The sequence below is a fragment of the Melospiza georgiana genome, chromosome 6 (genome assembly GCF_028018845.1).
Source record: "Melospiza georgiana isolate bMelGeo1 chromosome 6, bMelGeo1.pri, whole genome shotgun sequence".
Classification (NCBI taxonomy): domain Eukaryota; kingdom Metazoa; phylum Chordata; class Aves; order Passeriformes; family Passerellidae; genus Melospiza; species Melospiza georgiana.
The window spans coordinates 18,985,290-19,003,771 of NC_080435.1; the positions used below are offsets into that span (position 1 = coordinate 18,985,290).

Consider the following 18,482-nt stretch of genomic DNA (forward strand, 5'->3'; position numbering starts at 1 on the left):
TCATTCATGTATAATTTTACCCTTGGAATAATATCTGGTTTACCTTTGACAGTGTTGTAAACTTGGGAGGATTATGGCTGGATTTCCAGTTTTCCATCCTTATCAAAGGTGCAAAATATTTTTTTGTTGGATGTAAAAGTAAAACCAAATGCATCCTTAAAATTCCAGAGGGATTTTGCTGATAAATCCACTACAGACATAGCTAATTTTGAATTTAGGAATGAAGAACATGCAAGTGGTAACAGAACCCTATAGTAGAACTTGTATTAATTTTCAGTTACTTTTAAAAATAGATGTGAATATTAAGGAAAGATTTTTTATAACAGTGTTGAATGGATTTGCTAATAACATCAGATCTAACTGTAAAAATGGATGAAGGGGAAGTGGCTTTATGCCATGTTTTAGCACAAGGGATTTTGTTGGGGGGAGTTCACTGGTAATTAGAGTAAATCTTGGGAAATTTTAGATTGTGCTTTTAGCTTTGCCATCAATTCAGGTTTGTCTCCACTCTGAGTGTAACCTTTGTATGTCCTGTAAATGAGCAGGATGAATGCTGAGGGGTAAGTGCACTTAACCTGCTAAAATAGCATTTTAAAGGTTTTTGTTAGTATTTAGCTGTAGTGGACCTTCCCTTTATAAGCATAGCCCAGCTCTTTGTGTTTTAAGAAAAAAACAGCACTTAGAGCAGATCCTATGAATAAGAAGCTAATTCAGAGCAAAAATTCTTGAATTATACATGAGTAGCTGTTGAAGCTGTAGTGTAATGAGTGCACTCTGGGTTTAGATGTGTAATGCTTTTTTAAGTGGCTTGAAGAGTGATGAAGCTGTGATCAGAACAATGTGCCGAAGACAAACGTGAGAGAAATATCAGGTTTAATGAGGTTACACTGGCAGAGGAAAAGGAATGTAGCTAACTGCTCATGTCAGTGCACTTTGTAATTCTCTGATGGGTAACATGGTATTCAGCAATTTTTTCTAAATCTGTGATTATTACTGGTATTTCTTAATGGCAGTATGCAGTGTGCACTGTGCCTATTTTTAAAAAGAACCATAATTTTTGTGGGACAGAGCCTGGAACTGCAGTAAATTGATGACATTTTGTAGTAGCTTAGCTCATTAAACTGGTATTTCTGAAAGCTTCAGTCTCACAGTTTATTGCTTAGCAAAATATTCAGTATTGGAAAAAAAAAACCCAGATGTAACAAATGCAATGTAAAATGGTTGTCTTTCAAATGGAGATGATGGATCAAATTCTGGTTTGATTTGTGGCAGATTGGGGTGATTCAGGATAACAGTGAACCCAGTGTACAGCATCACTGGGTGGTTCAACAGAAAAATCATGCAAATTAGTGAAAATATTTGCAGCAGGAACCTATGAAAAGTATGCACCCTACATAAATTACAAAACCAGAGCATGTGCAGCTATCAAAGATCTTGACGAGTCTTTAAAAAAGGAGGTTCATGAAAGTATGACAGGTACATAGTGGTGTCATTGCTTTGTTTGGAAAGCTTTACAAAGGAGTTAATAAATATATAGGATAAAGTGAATTTTTTGGCTGTGTGCAGTGAATGGGGCAAATCAGGAAGAAAAAATGGAACTTTAAAAATCCCAGAAAAGCATAAGAAACCAGGAGTCAATACAAAGTGAAATCTGATATGAAAATTCAGGAATCATTCAGTGAAAAGTTATTGGTGGTTGGTTGGGTTTGGTTTTTCTTCCCAAAACTCTTGCACTTAGACTATGTGAGTACATTCTAGGAAAATTCTAGGAGATTGTGCTCTGAACTGCCATAGACAACATAAATGAAGATTTCTTTCTCATCAGTGAGACCAGAAACTGGCTGTGTTTAAAATACCAAAATAAACAATAATTTCACAGAAATTTTACCTTCAATGTAAGTGGTACATTGTGTATTTCCTGCTGACTTTCTGGGAGCTGGGAAGCTGAGGAGCAGCTCTGACACACAGAGCTTTTCCTGCCAGGGTGGCTATTCCATGTTTTGATTTGGTTGGCTTCTCCCATGTTTCCTCTCTCTTTTTCACGCCTGTCTGAGTGTTTTGATTTGTGCATCCTGTCCCCTTTTCCTATGTAACAAGCAGCTACATTAACACTGGCTGGTTCAGAAAGCAGCAGCAGTTGTTGGGAAGGAGCATCATTTCTCACTGTAGCACTTCCTTTCTGATGGGAGAGGGAAGTTCATGTAAAGTAGATTTATCTCAGCTTCCCTGGGCACTAAATAAAAAGGGTAGGAGGAGAAAAAAGTGAATTCCTGTAATTTCTAGATCTGACAAACCTTTCAGGCTGTGCTTTGGCAACACATAAATTTAATTGTGAAGAAGTAATTTTGACCTCCTAAGGGTAAAGATTTATGAATGTATATAGTTCCTGGTTACTGTTTCAGTTTGCATCAAAGTAAGTATGGCGCTTAGTGCTCAAGTATTTGCTTTTATTGTCCTGATTTGGTGCTAGCAATAGTCCAGTGGAGGTTTGGACTAAATCACCTCTAGACATCTTTCAAAAAAGAATTTCTATTTACTCCCTTTCCCTCTGAACAAACCCCTTTGTAATTTTGCAGTTGCTTGAACCCCTGTCAGTGGATGGACAGCCCCTAGGAGAACAGGAATATAATGGGAAGTGGCTTAGAAAGTAATGACAGCAGGGTTTGCTTTAAGCCAGGTTCTCTAAAGGATGAAAACTATTTGTTCTGGTGTCAGATCTCCCTGGGATTCCCTGTCCAGAGCAGGCCATCCTTTGAAGGGCTGTGCTGCCATCCCCCAGCTGGAGGGAGAGCTGCTCTGCAGAGGTCTTAGATAGCATTTGCACCCACACCATTGGGTGTTACCCACGTGGATGTGACTCCTTTGTCAGAGCAGTAACTGAGCTCAGGAAATGTGTGTTCTCTTCCAGAGGCCTCTGCCTAACCTTGATCAGTTCTCCAGGTCTGATCTGCAAAGGGCAGATCATTTTATTAATCATACTCTTAGTCTGTGAGCTTCATCCATCAAACTTGTGCCTTAAACGCTCTATGAAATGAGAACAAGAACTTCCCTGTCCTGCAGCTCCTCATTTTTAAAGCAGTGACAGAATTACTTGTTTTCTATGCTATGTTCCTTCCCTGATACATAATCATTTTTCCATCCAGGAGTTTCGATTACCAGCTTTTAACAGATTGGTGCTGCCTATTTATAAATATTGTCTAGAAGATTTAGGTCTAAGAGAACACAGGCATTGATGAATAGTAGTTTGCAGGCTATAAATGCCGGCGATGCTCTTTTATTGATGCTTTTCTTTTTTCCCCAGTATTGCTTTGTCTTCATTTCTGGTACCTCTGGTTTTCATCTGAGACATGATCATGCTAAAGTGTACCCAAAGGCCTTTTCTGAAGGGACTGGTATTCTGAGGGTTGTTCCAATCTTCTTTCCTCTCTGCCCTCCTTCACATTTGCCTCTAAAAAATTCCCCTTTTGTCTTAGCAGGTATTCAAGGCTGTCTCTGTCAGACTTTTATCTCTACCTGATTGTAGGGAAGCACTGTAAAAAAGTGCTGACCATAGAAATAAAAACTCTTTTGGCACAACCCACTCAGCTTCTTTGCCTCTTTTGGCCATGTCCTTAAGCACAGAAACTAGAGATGAGTGGTTTGTTTTATTACACAGAGAACCAATCTTCTAGGGAGTGGATGAAAAGCAGTCAGTGAGGCAAAGAGGGGGAGAGATGCCCCTTGAATATCATGGTTACACAAGCTTGGAGGTGTTTTCAGATGTTTTCAGACTTTTGGTACGTGGTGGCAAAGCTGCCTTTTGAGCCATGGCTTACAAAGATGCACTTATACCTCATGATATAGAAAAATGTGTATGTATGCCTCCATTTAATTTTACACATGCATGTGTAGCTACAAAGATTATGCGCACACACAAGTATTAACTAGCTAAAGCTGCATTTGCACCTACAGTGTTCTAATGCAGCAGAGGCTTTTTTTTCCTCTTTTTTTATTTTTTTTTAATCCTCTCTGTCTTGCTACATATTTCATTTCCTTAAATGTGCTCACCAGTGGAACCATTCCTAATGCTTAATAACACACTCTACCAGTGATGCACTCTTCAGAACACTGAAATTGATTTTTCTTCTCTGAAACTGTAACCTGCCAGTGCAGCCTTTGTCCTGACTCCTAATAATACACGATGTTCCTGACAGCATGGGATGTGAGTGCAGATGTTCTGCAGGCCCTGGGGAAAAAGCAGCCTCAGTGCAATCTCCAGTGCTGCTCAAGGCATTTCATTTGCTGCAGATCAATGTCTGCTTTGAAGAGGAATAATTAAGGTGTTTTGTTCCTTCTCAAAAGCGCTCTCAAAATTAGGTTTGTATCATCCAGTGCTTAACAAGGGGCTAGGTATGATATGCATGAAGCATCTTCTTAAACTCATGCATGCTTAACACTTTTGAAATTCAGAGTATTGAGGTAGGGACCTATCTTTAGGCAGCAACTGTAATGATAATGGTTAATATTGTAAAGCTGTTAAAAATACCACAGAGGATCTGAGCAGCTACCTGTCTGTTCTAGAGCACTTTTGCAGTGGTGCTTCTCCTAGGGTAAATTTTAAGAAAAAATGCAATTCCTTCACTGCCATATTCTACCTGCAGCACAGAAGATGATACTGTTTATTCTGTATCATGCAGAACTACTTCTGAAATTGTCATCCTAGCAAGGTCACAGAGACATTTCCATGGACTTTATCTAGCCCTTCAAGGTTGGATGGACAGATTATTTATTTGCTGTTAGTCGTTGTTGTTAGCTTTGCTGCAAGTAAATCAGAATTTGCAGGCTTGGTGCAGAAATTGCCAGGGTCTGTGTAATGCAGATGAAGCAATAACTCCTTGTGGTCTTGAACTCTGTGGGTTTAACACCTCTGCAGTGTCAGACTGCATCTCTGTCAGTCTGTTGGGTGGTTGCACAGCCAGTGCTGTTCCTGGGGATATGAACCACTCTTCTTCCCACTTGTGCTTCGTATTGCAGTGGCAGTGACAGCAGATATTGCAAAGTACAGTTCAGCGTGCTAAATGTATAATCCAGCTGTCTTTTAATGCAACTTGACAGCTGCTGGCAAAGCAGGATGAAATGGTATTCTTGGAGATTTCTGCTACAGATCACAGTCCAAAAAAAAAAAAAATCCCAGTCCCTGCAGCTCCTTCTCAGGGTTTATTCTGCTCTGTTTGGTGTGAGAAGCACCACATTCCTTTACTGAATTAGCTTTTTGTAGTGCTTGCTGATTCTCCACAATGTTGCTTGCTTATTAACAAAAATTTCACAACAGCAGCAGTATACAGCTCATGCTGTTTATTATATCTATGAAATGAAAATATCTATATCATGAAAATATTACCATTTTTATAGATACAGAAGTGCATTTTTATATGGCTGATTTAGTAACATATTCCAGTTCTGTGTCTTCACTGAGAGCTGAAGTACATTTGCAGTCTGATGTTTTACCTTGCTGTCCTGAAGAAATAAAATGAAGTTGGTTTGTGGTAAGAGCAACCCCCCTTCTTGTTTTCTTTTTCTCTCTTTGGAGGTGATTTACAGCCATAAGGAGGTAAATAAGTTCTTTCTGGCTGTGGTCAGGAGTCACAGGATCACAGCATGGGAGGCTGGAGGTGCCTCTGGGCACTGTGTGGTCCCTCATCCCTGCTCTCAGCAGGTTGCTGAGGACCTGGTGCCTGGTTGGGATTTAAGCATCTCAAGAGGATGGAGGTTCCAGGGAATATGTAATATCTTCCTTATGGTTTTGCTTTGATGCATTAACTGTATGGCAATTTTGCTAACTCAAGAGGTGTATTTAGGCTTGTTAACATGCTGCCCCTCTGTTGGATACACTGCCAGATCTACCTTTTTTTTTTTTTTTTAAGCTTTAAAGTATTTCATGACAGCAGTGGTGTTTATATAGGGATATGGCATAACCCAGGACTCAGGTTCATCTGTTTCTGGATCCCTTGTGTGCCATTATTAAAATTTTACCTGTTTTCTTTGTCAGTTTTCTCGTTTTCTCTAGTGTGTTTCTTTTCTGCTTAGTTTTCAGTGTTTCTGGTGCATGGGGCAGGTGTGCTTTGGGGTGAGGAGGGCACCAGTGAAATCCTGATCCTCTCCTGGAGATTCTCCAGTGCAGTATGTGGGAAGTAAAGTGTTTGCCTTGGAGGCTAGCTTAGTCTTGTTTAAGTCTAGAAATATTATTGAATGTGAACATCCAATTTGTGGCTCCTAGAAAAGCTGCTGGTTTTGTGAGTGAGAAATTCTCTTTGCAGTAACTTCTGGACACAAAGACAACTAAGGCTTTTGCTGCTGTCTCACAGGGATTGATGGCCCAGCTGCTTTTCAAGATGATGTTCAGAAGATAGGAAGTCAAGTGCAGATTCTCACTGTTGGACAGTCTAGCCATGATGAAGATGATGGTGACAAAGTGGCTACTGGCCAACCACAGCAAAGCAAGCAAGATCTTAGAACAGCAATGCAGAAGAAAGGTAAGTAGCTAAAGCTTCCTTCATGTTCTCACTGCTTGCTTGATGGCCATTGACTCAATTTCCTATTCTCACTGTCAGCCCTAGCCTAAGCACAGTTTGTTAGTTCTGGATGTGTTCTCCTCAGAGCCTGTTAGGTTCTGTTCTGTTTCCTTAAAAAATACAAAACCCCAAACCTAAAAAAATATAAAACAATGAAGCTCTCTCTTGTCCCAGGAAACAAGAGCTCTGCAGGCTCTCAGGGATGACTTCCCCATCTGCAGTGCAGTGCCATTATTAAGGTACCAGGCAGATGCCAATGCTTACATCCATCTGTTCACAGTTTTATATTGCACAACTCTGGAAATCACTTACTTGATGGTTAAAAACCAGCATGAAATAGCAAAATACAAGCTAGAATATTAATTTCAGTGGTGCAGTCAGTTACACACTGTTCATGTTTTTGTAGTGTCAGTTCAGGGATGCAGAGGTGAAAAGTACACCACATTCTGCAGCATTTCCCACGCAGAGTCCTCAAATGTTCTGGAATTTCTTTTTCTTTTTCCAGAGGCATGCATGCTTTGGGAGATAGACTGTGTATGTACACATTCATGCATCTGCCTCTTCCTTCCTGCACTGTTATCTCCCCTTAGACACCAACTGTAGGAAGGAAAAAATAAAAATCCCCAAACCCTCACAAAGCCTTTTCTGAAGACATTTGCTTTGGAGTTGTTCTTCTTCAGTGTACAGCTTTTGAAGCAAAGATGGCTCAAGCCAAGAGTGCTCTGATGCTTTAAGAATAACCTCTTTGTGTATAAAGAGCAAAATGTAAGTGCAAACTTGACTCGTGTAGAATGGACTATTCATACCTAAATGCTGCCTCTTGTCTGCAGAGCAGTTCTCACTAGGATTCATTTTTCCTGGGACGTTACCCTGCAGATGTGAGCAGCTCCAACTGAAATGGGCAGATTTTCTCCAAGTGTGGTATTTCCTGGGCATTTGAGTCGCAGGGGTGTTGGGCATGACTAACAAGTTCTGATCTGTGTGGTGATTGTGTTGCCTTAGATCATGGCTCAGAATATTTAATCATCAGGCACACTACTAAACTAAAGCTGATTGACTTAAAAAGTACCCACAGACTTTGTAAATTAGGTCACAGCACTCAGATTTTTACTCTGGGGGACACTTCTCATTTTGATGGCTTTTTGCCAGGTTATCAGATATTTTTATTCTCCCTAAATTTGTTTTTATTTTTAATAGAAGCAGAGAGTGGAAATTTTTTTGTTTGCATTACTTCTGTATATTCTCAAATAGATGATACAATCTTTTTTACCTGGTCTGAGTATACTCCTGCTCAGAACACACACTGCCAAGAGTGAACCACTAGTGTGTTTCAAGTTGAGGAGAGGAGGACACTTTTATTTAAATGTAAATACTGAGGTTCATTCATTTATATTAACAGCAGAGCTATGCTGGGTGAGACACAAAGACAGGTATTAAAATAATGCCAGCAGCATCTCTGTAAGTTATTTTTATTATGTGTGTATTGTTTGCTGCTTGATACCAGCAGAGGATGCTTGTTTTGAGAAAGTTTTGAGTATCCCACCATTCATGTGTTGCTTTATAAAGAGATAAAGCTCTTCATGTGGCTTCCCACTGCCACTTCACTGCTTGTGGCATGTCCTTATGGCACGTCACCTGAAAAGTGTTCAGAGTTGCTGTCTCCCATCAGGGCTTCTCTTGCATGGAACAGGAGCAGAAGGAGAAGTGCACAAAGATAAGGCACTGCAGAAAGGGACCTGGGGCCCCTTGTCCATGACAAGTTGAACAGGAGCCAGCAGTGCCCTGGCAGCCAGGAGGGACAGCCCTGTCCTGGGGCCATCAGGCACAGCATCACAGCCAGGCAAAGGAGGGGATTGTCCTGCTGTGCTCTGAGCTGGGGCAGCCTCACCTCCATGTCTGGGGGCAGTTCTGGGTGCCACAGCATAGAAAAAACATTGAACTGTCAGAGAGTGTCCAGAGGAGGCCATGAGGATGGTGGAGGGGGAACCGTATGAGGAGTGGCTGAGGGCACATGGTCTGTTCAGCTGGGAGAAGAGGACACTGAGGAGAGGCCTCATTGTGAGCTTCAACATCCTCATGAGGGGTAGAGGAGGGGCAGGCACTGATCTCTTCTCTGTGGTGACAGTGACGGGACCTGAGGGAATGGCCTGAAGTTGTGTCAGAGGAGGTTTGGGTTGGATATCAGGAAAAGGTTCTTCACCCAGAGGGTGCTTGGGCACTGGGAACAGCTTCCCAGGGCAGTGCTCACAGCACCAAGCCCAACAGAGTTCCAGAAGCATTTGGACAGTTCTCTGGGACACATGGTGTGATTCTTGGGGTGTCCTGTGCAGGGCCAGGAGCTGGACTCCATGATCCTGGAGGTTCTGTTCCAACTCAGCTTATTCTGTGAAATGCTAACTGGTCTCATGGCAAAAGCTGAGTCCCATTGGATTTGCATAGCCCTAGTTCGTGCCTGTTCTGCTCTTTGGCACTGACCTGGTGGAGAGAAACTTCTCTTAGCACGTGTCTCTCCTTCCCCAGTGAGTCAAGCTCTGTAACAAGACAAGAGGTTATAGGCTACCAAGTGTGAAAAGAATATGCCACTTGCAAGAAAATGCCAAATGTTTTACTTGATTTCTCCATCTGTTGGAAATTGCCATCCTAGAATAATTTTCCTCCTGTAGGAAATATTCATCCTTTTAATTTCCAAAGTGTTAATCTGTAGTGTTCCTCCCTGGCAAATGAGTCACTAGGACAGAGTCAGACTTCCATAAGTTTTAACACTGAATAACTAACTTGTAGTCCTCACACTTATCAGTTTCCAATATGTCTCTGTAAAGGGCATGGAATGAGCAATTGGGTCTTAGTTCTTCTTTGCCACCTGAAGTTTTGAGATTTAGGGAGGGGATCAGTTTCATTTCTGGATTCCAGAACAGGAGCTCCCTGAAGCATTTTTCCCTGCAGGTTGTGAGCGCAGATGTTTCTAAGGCTGGCACAGAATTTTCCCCACTAAAGTATTGGTGGTGAAATAGTGAGCACAGGTGTGGAAATAAACCAGTTCTGTCTGTGGGTATGAATTATGGCTTTATTGTGCAGCTGCCAGCTGAGGAGATGGACTGTGTCCATTACCCATGCATAGAGCCTAGAACATGATTGTCCTTATTAAGAAATAATGCTTGTGATTAATGAGGGTGTGATTAATAATGAATGAATTCTACAGGCTTTGAAAATATCTGTTGACCTGTGAACTCAGGCCTCCCTTGCATAAACAGGTCCTATTGAAAGGTTTTGCTGTCGTGCTCTGTGGTATATGTCAGCACTGGGGGAGCTGAAGAAGGGGATAATGAGAGCTTCACAGGGCAGCTGAATGCAATGCAAGCATTGCTTATGCTCCTGGTTTACTTTTATATCCTCACTCTTATTACTCTGATGGTGTTTCACTCTCCAGTGTGCATCTGGATATTCTAAAGGGATATGCACTGAAGTTACTGGAAGCAGCAATAAAAACAAAAAGTATTTTAATGCCTTTTTTGCTGTCTTTTTATTCATCTGTTCCAAAATTTGAACTGAAGAAAACCATTACTGAGTCTATGTCTGCTGCTTATATTTCTGTACATCAGTTTGATTTCCTGTCTGCTTGTTACAGACCAAGTTAATATTTTAGAAGACTAAACTACAATAAAATAAAATCTTTATGCATATCCCTGGAGGTCCCAGAAAAGCAGTTCAGAGAGCCTGATTTCATCTTTTGATGATGAGGATGCAGTAGGCATAGGGACTGAAGCAGAATTTAGGCCATCTGAATATGAATCTGAATACTTCTTACAATGTTACTGACTCAATATTGTGTAGAATCTGTGTGTATCACTTATGTCAGTCAGGTTTGAGGGTTTTTATTTTGCTGGAGTTCCAAAGTAGGCCCAAGCCCCACCATGCAGTGCACATCACGCACAGAAGCACAACTGCTCAGCATGAATGGCGTTTGCTGAAGCCTCAGCTCTGTGACCCAGGGCTTTTTCACTTTATTCAAGGTACTGAAAGCGAAGATCACAGCAGGCATAAGCAGGTAGAAGGTGAATTTGATGGTGCAGTGCAGAAATTGTGAATCCAAGCAGCAGCTTTGTGGCCCTGTCCCAGAAGCCTTTAGCCCTGTGTGGAGTCCTCTTGCCAGGTTACGCTTGTTCACTCAATGAAGGGTTTGCAGAATCAAACCCTTGGATTTTTTCCTTTCCCAGATCCCCATGCAAATACATCCTGGTCCTCTTCCACCTCCCAATCCAGTCTTGTCGCCCTGGATCATGTTCCTGGTGAGTACAGAAGGAAAAAGTTTATATGTCCATGCTGCTTGCCTCTGGAAATCTGCATTTCATTTATCCTTCTAAATCGGACTTACCCATAATGGGAGTTCTGGACCAAGTGATGTTTTTTTGGTTTTTTTAAAGGATAGAATATAGCCTGTAATATATGGAATTTAGAGAGCTTGAATTTGGATATGGGGTGGCTTCATCTGCATGATACTCTTTGAAAAACTAGGCCTGGCAAATGTCCCACCATTGATGCTTTTTGCTGCTAAGTTCTATTTGATGTTCAAAGTTGTGTTTCCCTTTGAAATGTCTGAGGTTTTGAATTCCTGTAAAGTCAAATTTTCAAGTGCTGTAAGGCAGTTCCTTTGGCCTGGGCTGATACTATTCTTTACATGAAATAAGATGCAGGAGAATATTCCTTGATGTGAATGTTTCTTCTTGGTCTGGTCTAAGATGTGCTCTTCAGCAGATCACACAGCTAAAAGTGTGCTGTGAAAGGGCTTGTATTTTAATTGTGAGGGTCTCCAAGTGGCTCTGCCAGGTTGTCCTCTCAGCTCCAATTTCAGCTTTATGATTTTGTGTTGTGTTTGAAGTACTTGATTGGATGCCGATGATCTGAATTTAGTTCTGGACCAGATATTTGCTCCTGTATCACTGGGTAACTTGATCCTGTCTGTGGAATGATGTTTCCTGTCTCTTTTACTTGAATGTTTGGGCTTCTCAGGAGAGCTGCTGTCTGACCCATGTGTTCATGCTCTGCCTCACGCAGTGAACCACTTACACGCACCCCCTCACTCACCTGTGAGCCTCAGGGTGCAGCAGTCTGATAAGTGGTGTTTTACAGCTGGTATGGGCAGCTTTAATCCATCACTATTTCACATAAGTGTGCTGTTTTCTCCTCAGGCATTTCAAGTAGCATGAATTTTGATGAGGAAGAAGATGAGGAGGATGAAGACAGCTCCAGTTCTTCACAGTTAAACAGTAACACCCGGCCTGGTTCTGCCACGAGCAAGAAATCCAATAAGGTAAGGGGAGAGTGCTGAAGAAGGAGTGTGCAAGCTGCTAAGAGCTGCACAATTTCAGGCTGCATTCAGGACAGGCCTGGCTCTCTTGTTCTGTGTTTAATATGCACTAGAGTCTCTCCAAGGTGATTTACTGCGATACCTCTCAGGCTTTGCAAGAGCAAGCAATGAAAATAATGACTTGGAGAAAAGAATGGCAAATATTGCCTGAACTTGAATGAAGAGAGAGGGAAACAGTAAATATTTACCTTTCTACCTCCTGCAGGTGCTCAGAAGGATCTTTTGTTTCCATTGACTTTTTATGGGCATTTTCCCACCCTGTTCTCTCTGCTACATAAAATAAGACTTTAGCTGGTTCAAATATTCTAAATCACAAGCTCTTCCTAAACCAGTTGATGATGTCCTGCTCTTTTATATACTGCACTGACTTCCCATCTTTGTTAGATCTCTCTGGAGCTTAAACTCTTGCTCCCTATCCCATTCCTTCCTTCCTTCCATCAAAGGGCACCCCTATCCTTTCTGAAAGAAGGAGTGTGGTGGGATGGGAAGGTGTGAGCCACTTGCTCTGCAAGTCCTGTACAGAATTCTGTCTGTGCAGCCACCCTGTTCTGCTCCACCACATGGGTCTGAACACAGAGCACCAGCAAGACAATATGACCCTTGGTTTCACTTTTTAAAAGTGCACCTTCTATCAAATGCCATTCCTTTGTGCTTATAACCTTGTTGTGAATGGAAATTAAAAAGCCCTGAATTTTGCTTGTTGTTTTAGGAAGCAGCCTCAGCGCCCAGTCCTTCCACAAATGAGCCTCTCATAGATGTGGATGACCTGGAGGAGTTTGCTGTCAGACCTGCCCCACAGGGGGTCACTGTCAAATGCAGGATCACAAGAGACAAGAAGGGAATGGACCGAGGGATGTACCCTACTTATTACCTCCACTTGGAAAGGGAGCATGGTAAAAAGGTCATAACATAACTTGAATGGCATACCAGTTGCATCTGAATATTAAAAAACAAAATTAATAAAAATCTGGAGAAGTCTTACAAATAAAACATAATCTTATATTTTGAATACATTTTTGCTTTCTCTAGATTGACCCTACAGGCTTTCCAAAGCCAAACAACATTACCACTTTCTTCCACTGCCTTTCTTCATATGTGTAATTATTGGCCTTAAATAATCCATGCATGGCACCTTTATGTGACTGCCAGCAGTTGGGGCTCTCTGCATTCTGTGGCCTGAAAAACATCTACTTTCAATTCAGCTGGAAGAGCCAGTGCAAACTAGAATGAAACATTTAATAAAATAGATCAGATTTAATTATTTAAACCATAAATAATGGAATGAGTGGTTGAGAAGTCATTTTCCCTTACCAGATTTTTTTGCCCTGGTTTTGCTGAATCCCAGGAGATGATCTGCTACTTTGCTAGTGATGCTTGAAGACAGAAAAATTGCTTATGGTTTGCTTCTATCCAAGCAGGAAGTGGTGTGTGCTAACCCCTTTAGCAATCTAGAATGTGTTTTTTTGCATTGCTTAGGTGTTTCTGTTGGCTGGAAGGAAACGAAAGAAGAGTAAAACCTCTAATTACCTCATCTCTATAGACCCAACTGACCTGTCTCGGGGTGGAGAGAGTTTTATTGGAAAACTGAGGTAAACACTGACAAGTCTAGGATATAAAAATAAAGATAATTTCTTTATATAATGCAAAGTTCATTTAATATTAAGAAGCCTGTAATTTACTATGTCTTCTTAGTTAGAGGCTTGACTACATCATGTTATCATGGTCTTAAAGATCACCAGTATCCAAGGCATGTTTTCAAAAATGTCACAAGTACTTACTGGATCACATTTTATTAAAAGTCAGCAGGACTGAAGCTCTTAAGTGCTCAAAGACCAAATTCTCAAGGGTGTACCAGCACAACTTATCTTAATGGGATTTTCAGAAGTGCATGAGTACATTGTGTCTAGCCTCTATTGATATAAATACTTTGGAATGCACTGTTACACAGTCTGAAAATCCCTTTGGTTTTGCCTGTTCCTCAAGATCCAGATTAGTTATTTACAGGTAGTGGAATTTTTCAGAACCACGTGTTCCTTTTCTGTCTTTCCTCACGTTGTACAGCCAGTCTGCTGTTGATCCCTCCATGGAGCCTCTGGGTGTGTGTTCACATCATCTGTGCCTGCACTGTATTTAGCACTCCTTCCCATTGCAATAGGAAAGATTTGATCTCACTAATGGCTTTATAAAAGTCACTCCCTGTATTCTTAGAGTTTGGTAGTCAGGCAAGAAAGCAGATGGGTTTTTAGCCAATAATATTTTTAAAACCAAGCAGACGCACAAAATAACCCCACCCAAGTGTTTCCTTACAGCTTTCTTGTATTTCCTAGTTTGCAAGATCTTATCAGAAATCTCCATCATGAAGATAAGGGACCTTTAGTATACACTTCTCTACTGTACCTTTACATTTTTGTCATTTTGGCCTTTAATCCAGGAATTGCCATGTAGCTGGGATTAGAAATAACAACTCTCTGTACCCAATATTTGCCTTTCTTCTGTGGCCACAGTGCAGTAAAGGATAGATGTCTTGGGCAGCATTGCTGACAAATGGTGATTGGATTTTCCATTTTTTTTTTGGTAGATCAAATCTTATGGGAACTAAGTTTACAGTTTATGACAATGGAGTAAATCCAATGAAAACAACATCCAGCCTGGAGGCGAGTACCCTGCGTCAGGAGCTAGCTGCTATTTGTTATGTAAGTACTGCTCACAGGCACAGCGTGCAGGAGGGGCAGCTCACTTTCTGAAGCAGCACACTGAATTTCCTTCTCACTTATGATTATGTAAATCAGCATTCAGAGTTTGATGTAACCAGGCAGCTGATCTCCACCAGAGAAACCGGGAGGCTTAGTGCAAAGCAGAGGTGAAAAGTGTTGTATACTGAATGGGGTTGCCCAGTTCTCACCTTTGGTGAGAAGGGGATGTTTGAGCTCTTACATAACCCTCTGGAAAGGGTAGGATCACAGCCTGCTGGTACCACCTGAGGGAACCTCCTGAACTGGAAAGAGCTGTGCACATGGCATTACTGCTCTACAGTATGATTGTTTATTATGGTGTTTTGGAGGAGGCCTCCCTGATCCAAACCATTGGTAGCTGACAGCTAGGCCTGCAGCAGCTGAGATTGGGATAAAAAGTCTTAAAACTCCTTTTTACCAGGAAAAAACCCAAGTAAAATCCAAAATTTGATTGAATGAGAGAAACCAGGCTCTTACAGGGGAGTAAGTAGCATTTGTCAGGAGCAATGCAGACAATCAAGACTTGAAACACAGTTGCTGGATGAATAACCTTTTTGGAGAGAGTGTTCTTTAGGTCCAGAAATATTTGGGCCCAAGAAACCCTTCCAGTGAAAACTGGTATGTTGACTGCTACAGAAAGTTTTCTGGTTTCACAAATCAACAGCTTAGATAAAAATATCCAAGAATGACTTTCTGAAGAGTTCCTGCCCAGATCTAATCAAGGATGCCTGGAAATCCGTAAGGCTGAGGTCCACCACATACCCCATGTATGCACAGAATGTGTTCTCAGAAGGGTGAGCTTTGGGCTGTGGGGAGCAATGCATCTGGAAGATTTCCATGAGCAAGGAAGCTGAGAGCCATCCCTTCCTTGCAAAGTGCTGGGAGCTCTGAAGGAGGGCAGTATTAGCCGCCAGCACATTCTCTTCCTGCTGCTTAGGATGCAGTTTTAATGTGGCAGATGAGCAGATACATATCCATCCCTTCCTGTTGGATTTGAAATTCTGAGAATTTCCAAAAATTCAGCTTGCAGGATTTAAAATGAGACTCTAGGGTTTGAGGTCACTTTGAAGGTCTCAGTAGAAGCTTAGCAGAACATACATGTTTAATAAAGGTAGTTTTACTGGTTTATATGGGACGGCATTCCCTGGAGCCAGGCAACTAATCTGGTGCAAACTGGAAAGGCAAAAAGAAAACCAAAGCTAATTTTAAAAAAGTTACATATTGAGAAGTGTAGGCATTGCTTAAGTCAACAACAAACAGTACTTGAATGATGAACAATACCAAATAAAAAGCTGTTGTGGTCAGTAGAGGTAATTAGAAGTGTGGGTGTTGGAAAGAACCAAACCATAGCCACTGTTTGGAGAATGGGGCTGAGATAAGCTGCTTTTGTATGTCTGTAATCAGCAGTTTGAAACGGGTACATTTGTATAAGAAAATTACTTGTTCCATTGATGCTTTGGTACTAATGGAGAAAGGCAGCAGGCTTGCAGGTGTGCAGTGGCCAGAGGACAAAAGGAAATTTGAATTGTATTTCATTTCAAACTAGCCAGGTTTGCTGAAGTGAGATTATTGTTCCTGGCTGCAGCAGAACCAGAGCAGAGAGTGCCAGGAAGAGCAGAGCTGAAACACCCTTGTCCTAAGGCAGTCTTTTAATTCCTGCCCTGAGATTTCCCCTGCAGCAAAAGCTATAAAAACAATACTTTGAAAGCTCCACTATGCCTCTCACTGTCCCTCAGCTCATCTGAGCAAGTACCCATGTGGAGATCAAGCTGTACCCAACTTACTGAGCATGACCTGCCTAATCATCTCAGCAGGTGTAATTTATATAGGCAGAAAGTGGTGCTGCATCTGTGCCTGACTGTGGGATAAATGTGGTGAGGGCTTTCCTTGGGAGCTCACCTTAAGATGTGTTTGAAGCCACAGGAACAGAGCTGGGCCAGTTTCTTTGGGTGCCGTTGACCACTCATACTCCCCTTGTGTTGGCAGCCCAGCCTATTAATAAACCTGCAGCAGCACCTAATGGCTGATTGCAGAATCGTTGGCAACATTTATCCAGGAGCAGTGAGGAGCAGCTGTGCCACTGGTAGCAGGGTTTTCTGTGAGGATTTTCAGGATTTTCTGATCCATAGGATCTCTCAGTTCACTTTGTGTAAGATTCCAGGCAGTGAGCTCAGCTGATAGATGCTCTGAGGTGTTGTTCAGGTTTCAGTACAGCAGCAAGACTCTGTGTTCCTACTCAGGCCTCAATCACTTGCATTGTGCTCCTCCAGTGTTGTGAGTTGAGCCTTCCTTGGAATGATAATTTCTACAGAAAATATTAAGGACAGGGCACAGCTGTGTAAAACAAGCCCAGGAAGGGAAATGGCTGCAAGAAATTGGGGGTGATAAAATTGTAAAATCATGAATCTCCTGGGAGCTGCTATTCCAGAATATCCCTATTCACCTTGCTGCTTTTATCACAGCAGCTATTGCCACTAAAGCAACGTGCTTACATAATTATTTGAAAGTATGCAATATTCTAAAGGCAGCCCTGGGGAGAGGCTCTTGCCACCCAGTTTATTGTGCAGCTGACTGGATGGGCTAAGGCAGGGAGTGCAGCAATCCTGGGCTAAGTCCTGAGCTGATCAAAATCATTGGTGTCCTGGTTGAGTCAGTAAGCTCTGCCAGTGAACAATATTTGTGTTCCTGTGTAAGCCAAGACTGTCAGTGGCATTAAAATGGTGTGAAATCAGAATTTGGTTTGTGTTCCTCTAATAATACCCTTTGTAGTCTGAAATTTCCACACACAAAAGAGTGGAGGAGGGAAATAAAAGAGAAGCAGGGAGTGAGGCAGGAGGTGAGGTAATTTTAATCATTTTCCTCACATATTCCATGTTTATATAATTTCAGTTTGGCACTGTGAGTTTAGCAAAAGGGTAGCATTTGCCAGTACAGTGTGTGATAATTGGTGATGGTGGTAATGTGCAACTAGTAACCATTCTCTTATCATGTGCCAGAGGTACCAATTTCAGTGTTTCTGAGTAAACCCAAAGAATATAGTCCTGTTTTTTTCCTCTGCTTGTTGGGAGGGAAGTGATTCAGCACTATTATTTAATTTTACCTCCAACAATGTCTTCAACCAGTCAGCATCTAAATTAATTATGTATAGCAGAACTGCAGCTTGAGGAGAAGAAAAGCTTGTAAGGCATAGCAGAGAAGCCCAAAATTGTCAGTACTTAGTGGAAAATAAGCATAAGCATGAATCTTTTCTTAGAACTTGTCCTCTGCTGAGCTGAGTCTCTCCTACTTATAAAATCTGCTGGCAGTCATATCAGTTTTCATCTTGCCATGATGCAGAACCAACTGAACTGATAACACGTTTTACTCTGCCAAAGGAGGGGACATAAATGATTCAGAACAGAGGCAGAATCTTCCCATTAATGTGTAGTTAGGAAGATACATGAATATGCCTGGATTGCTTCAGGAGCATGCAGTAAAATAATCCAGTAGTATTTCTCTTGCATGCATGCAAATCTTTAATGAGTTGTGGAGAATCTCCAGATGATTTGCTGGAACAGGCAAAGTTATTTCAAAAGTCTGATGATGGCAAAGCTGCAGGTATTTTAGGTGGGTATTTTTAGATGTTTCCAGTGGGTTGAGATGCATGGATTTTTGCTTGCAAAAGTAGAGGTGTTTTAATAAGTTTAGTGTTCCATGAAATCAGGACATTTTAATTAAAAATGCAAAAGCAGAGACAGCTGAATTTGTCACTTTTAAATGTCCCAGGGGTAAAGCCACAGCAGCTGCAGCCTTGGGGTGTCTGGTTCTTGGCATCCTGTGGTATGTTGTTGGGAA

At 41.6% G+C, this 18,482-nt stretch overlaps 1 protein-coding gene across 7 annotated transcripts in view; it reads left to right on the forward strand.

Annotated features, from left to right (window-relative positions):
• TUB (TUB bipartite transcription factor) overlaps positions 1-18,482 on the forward strand; it is a 132,531-nt gene that overhangs the window by 110,964 nt on the left and 3,085 nt on the right. For 4 of the 7 annotated variants that reach the window (XM_058025585.1, XM_058025591.1, XM_058025586.1 and 1 more), the window contains 6 exons: positions 6,345-6,512; positions 10,766-10,837; positions 11,738-11,859; positions 12,626-12,817; positions 13,393-13,505; positions 14,495-14,609. In XM_058025585.1, the coding sequence (XP_057881568.1) occupies positions 6,345-6,512; positions 10,766-10,837; positions 11,738-11,859; positions 12,626-12,817; positions 13,393-13,505; positions 14,495-14,609 (782 nt within the window). The remainder of the gene's footprint in view (positions 1-6,344; positions 6,513-10,765; positions 10,838-11,737; positions 11,860-12,625; positions 12,818-13,392; positions 13,506-14,494; positions 14,610-18,482) is intronic. The other 3 variants (XM_058025588.1, XM_058025589.1, XM_058025592.1) reach the window with 1 other exon arrangement.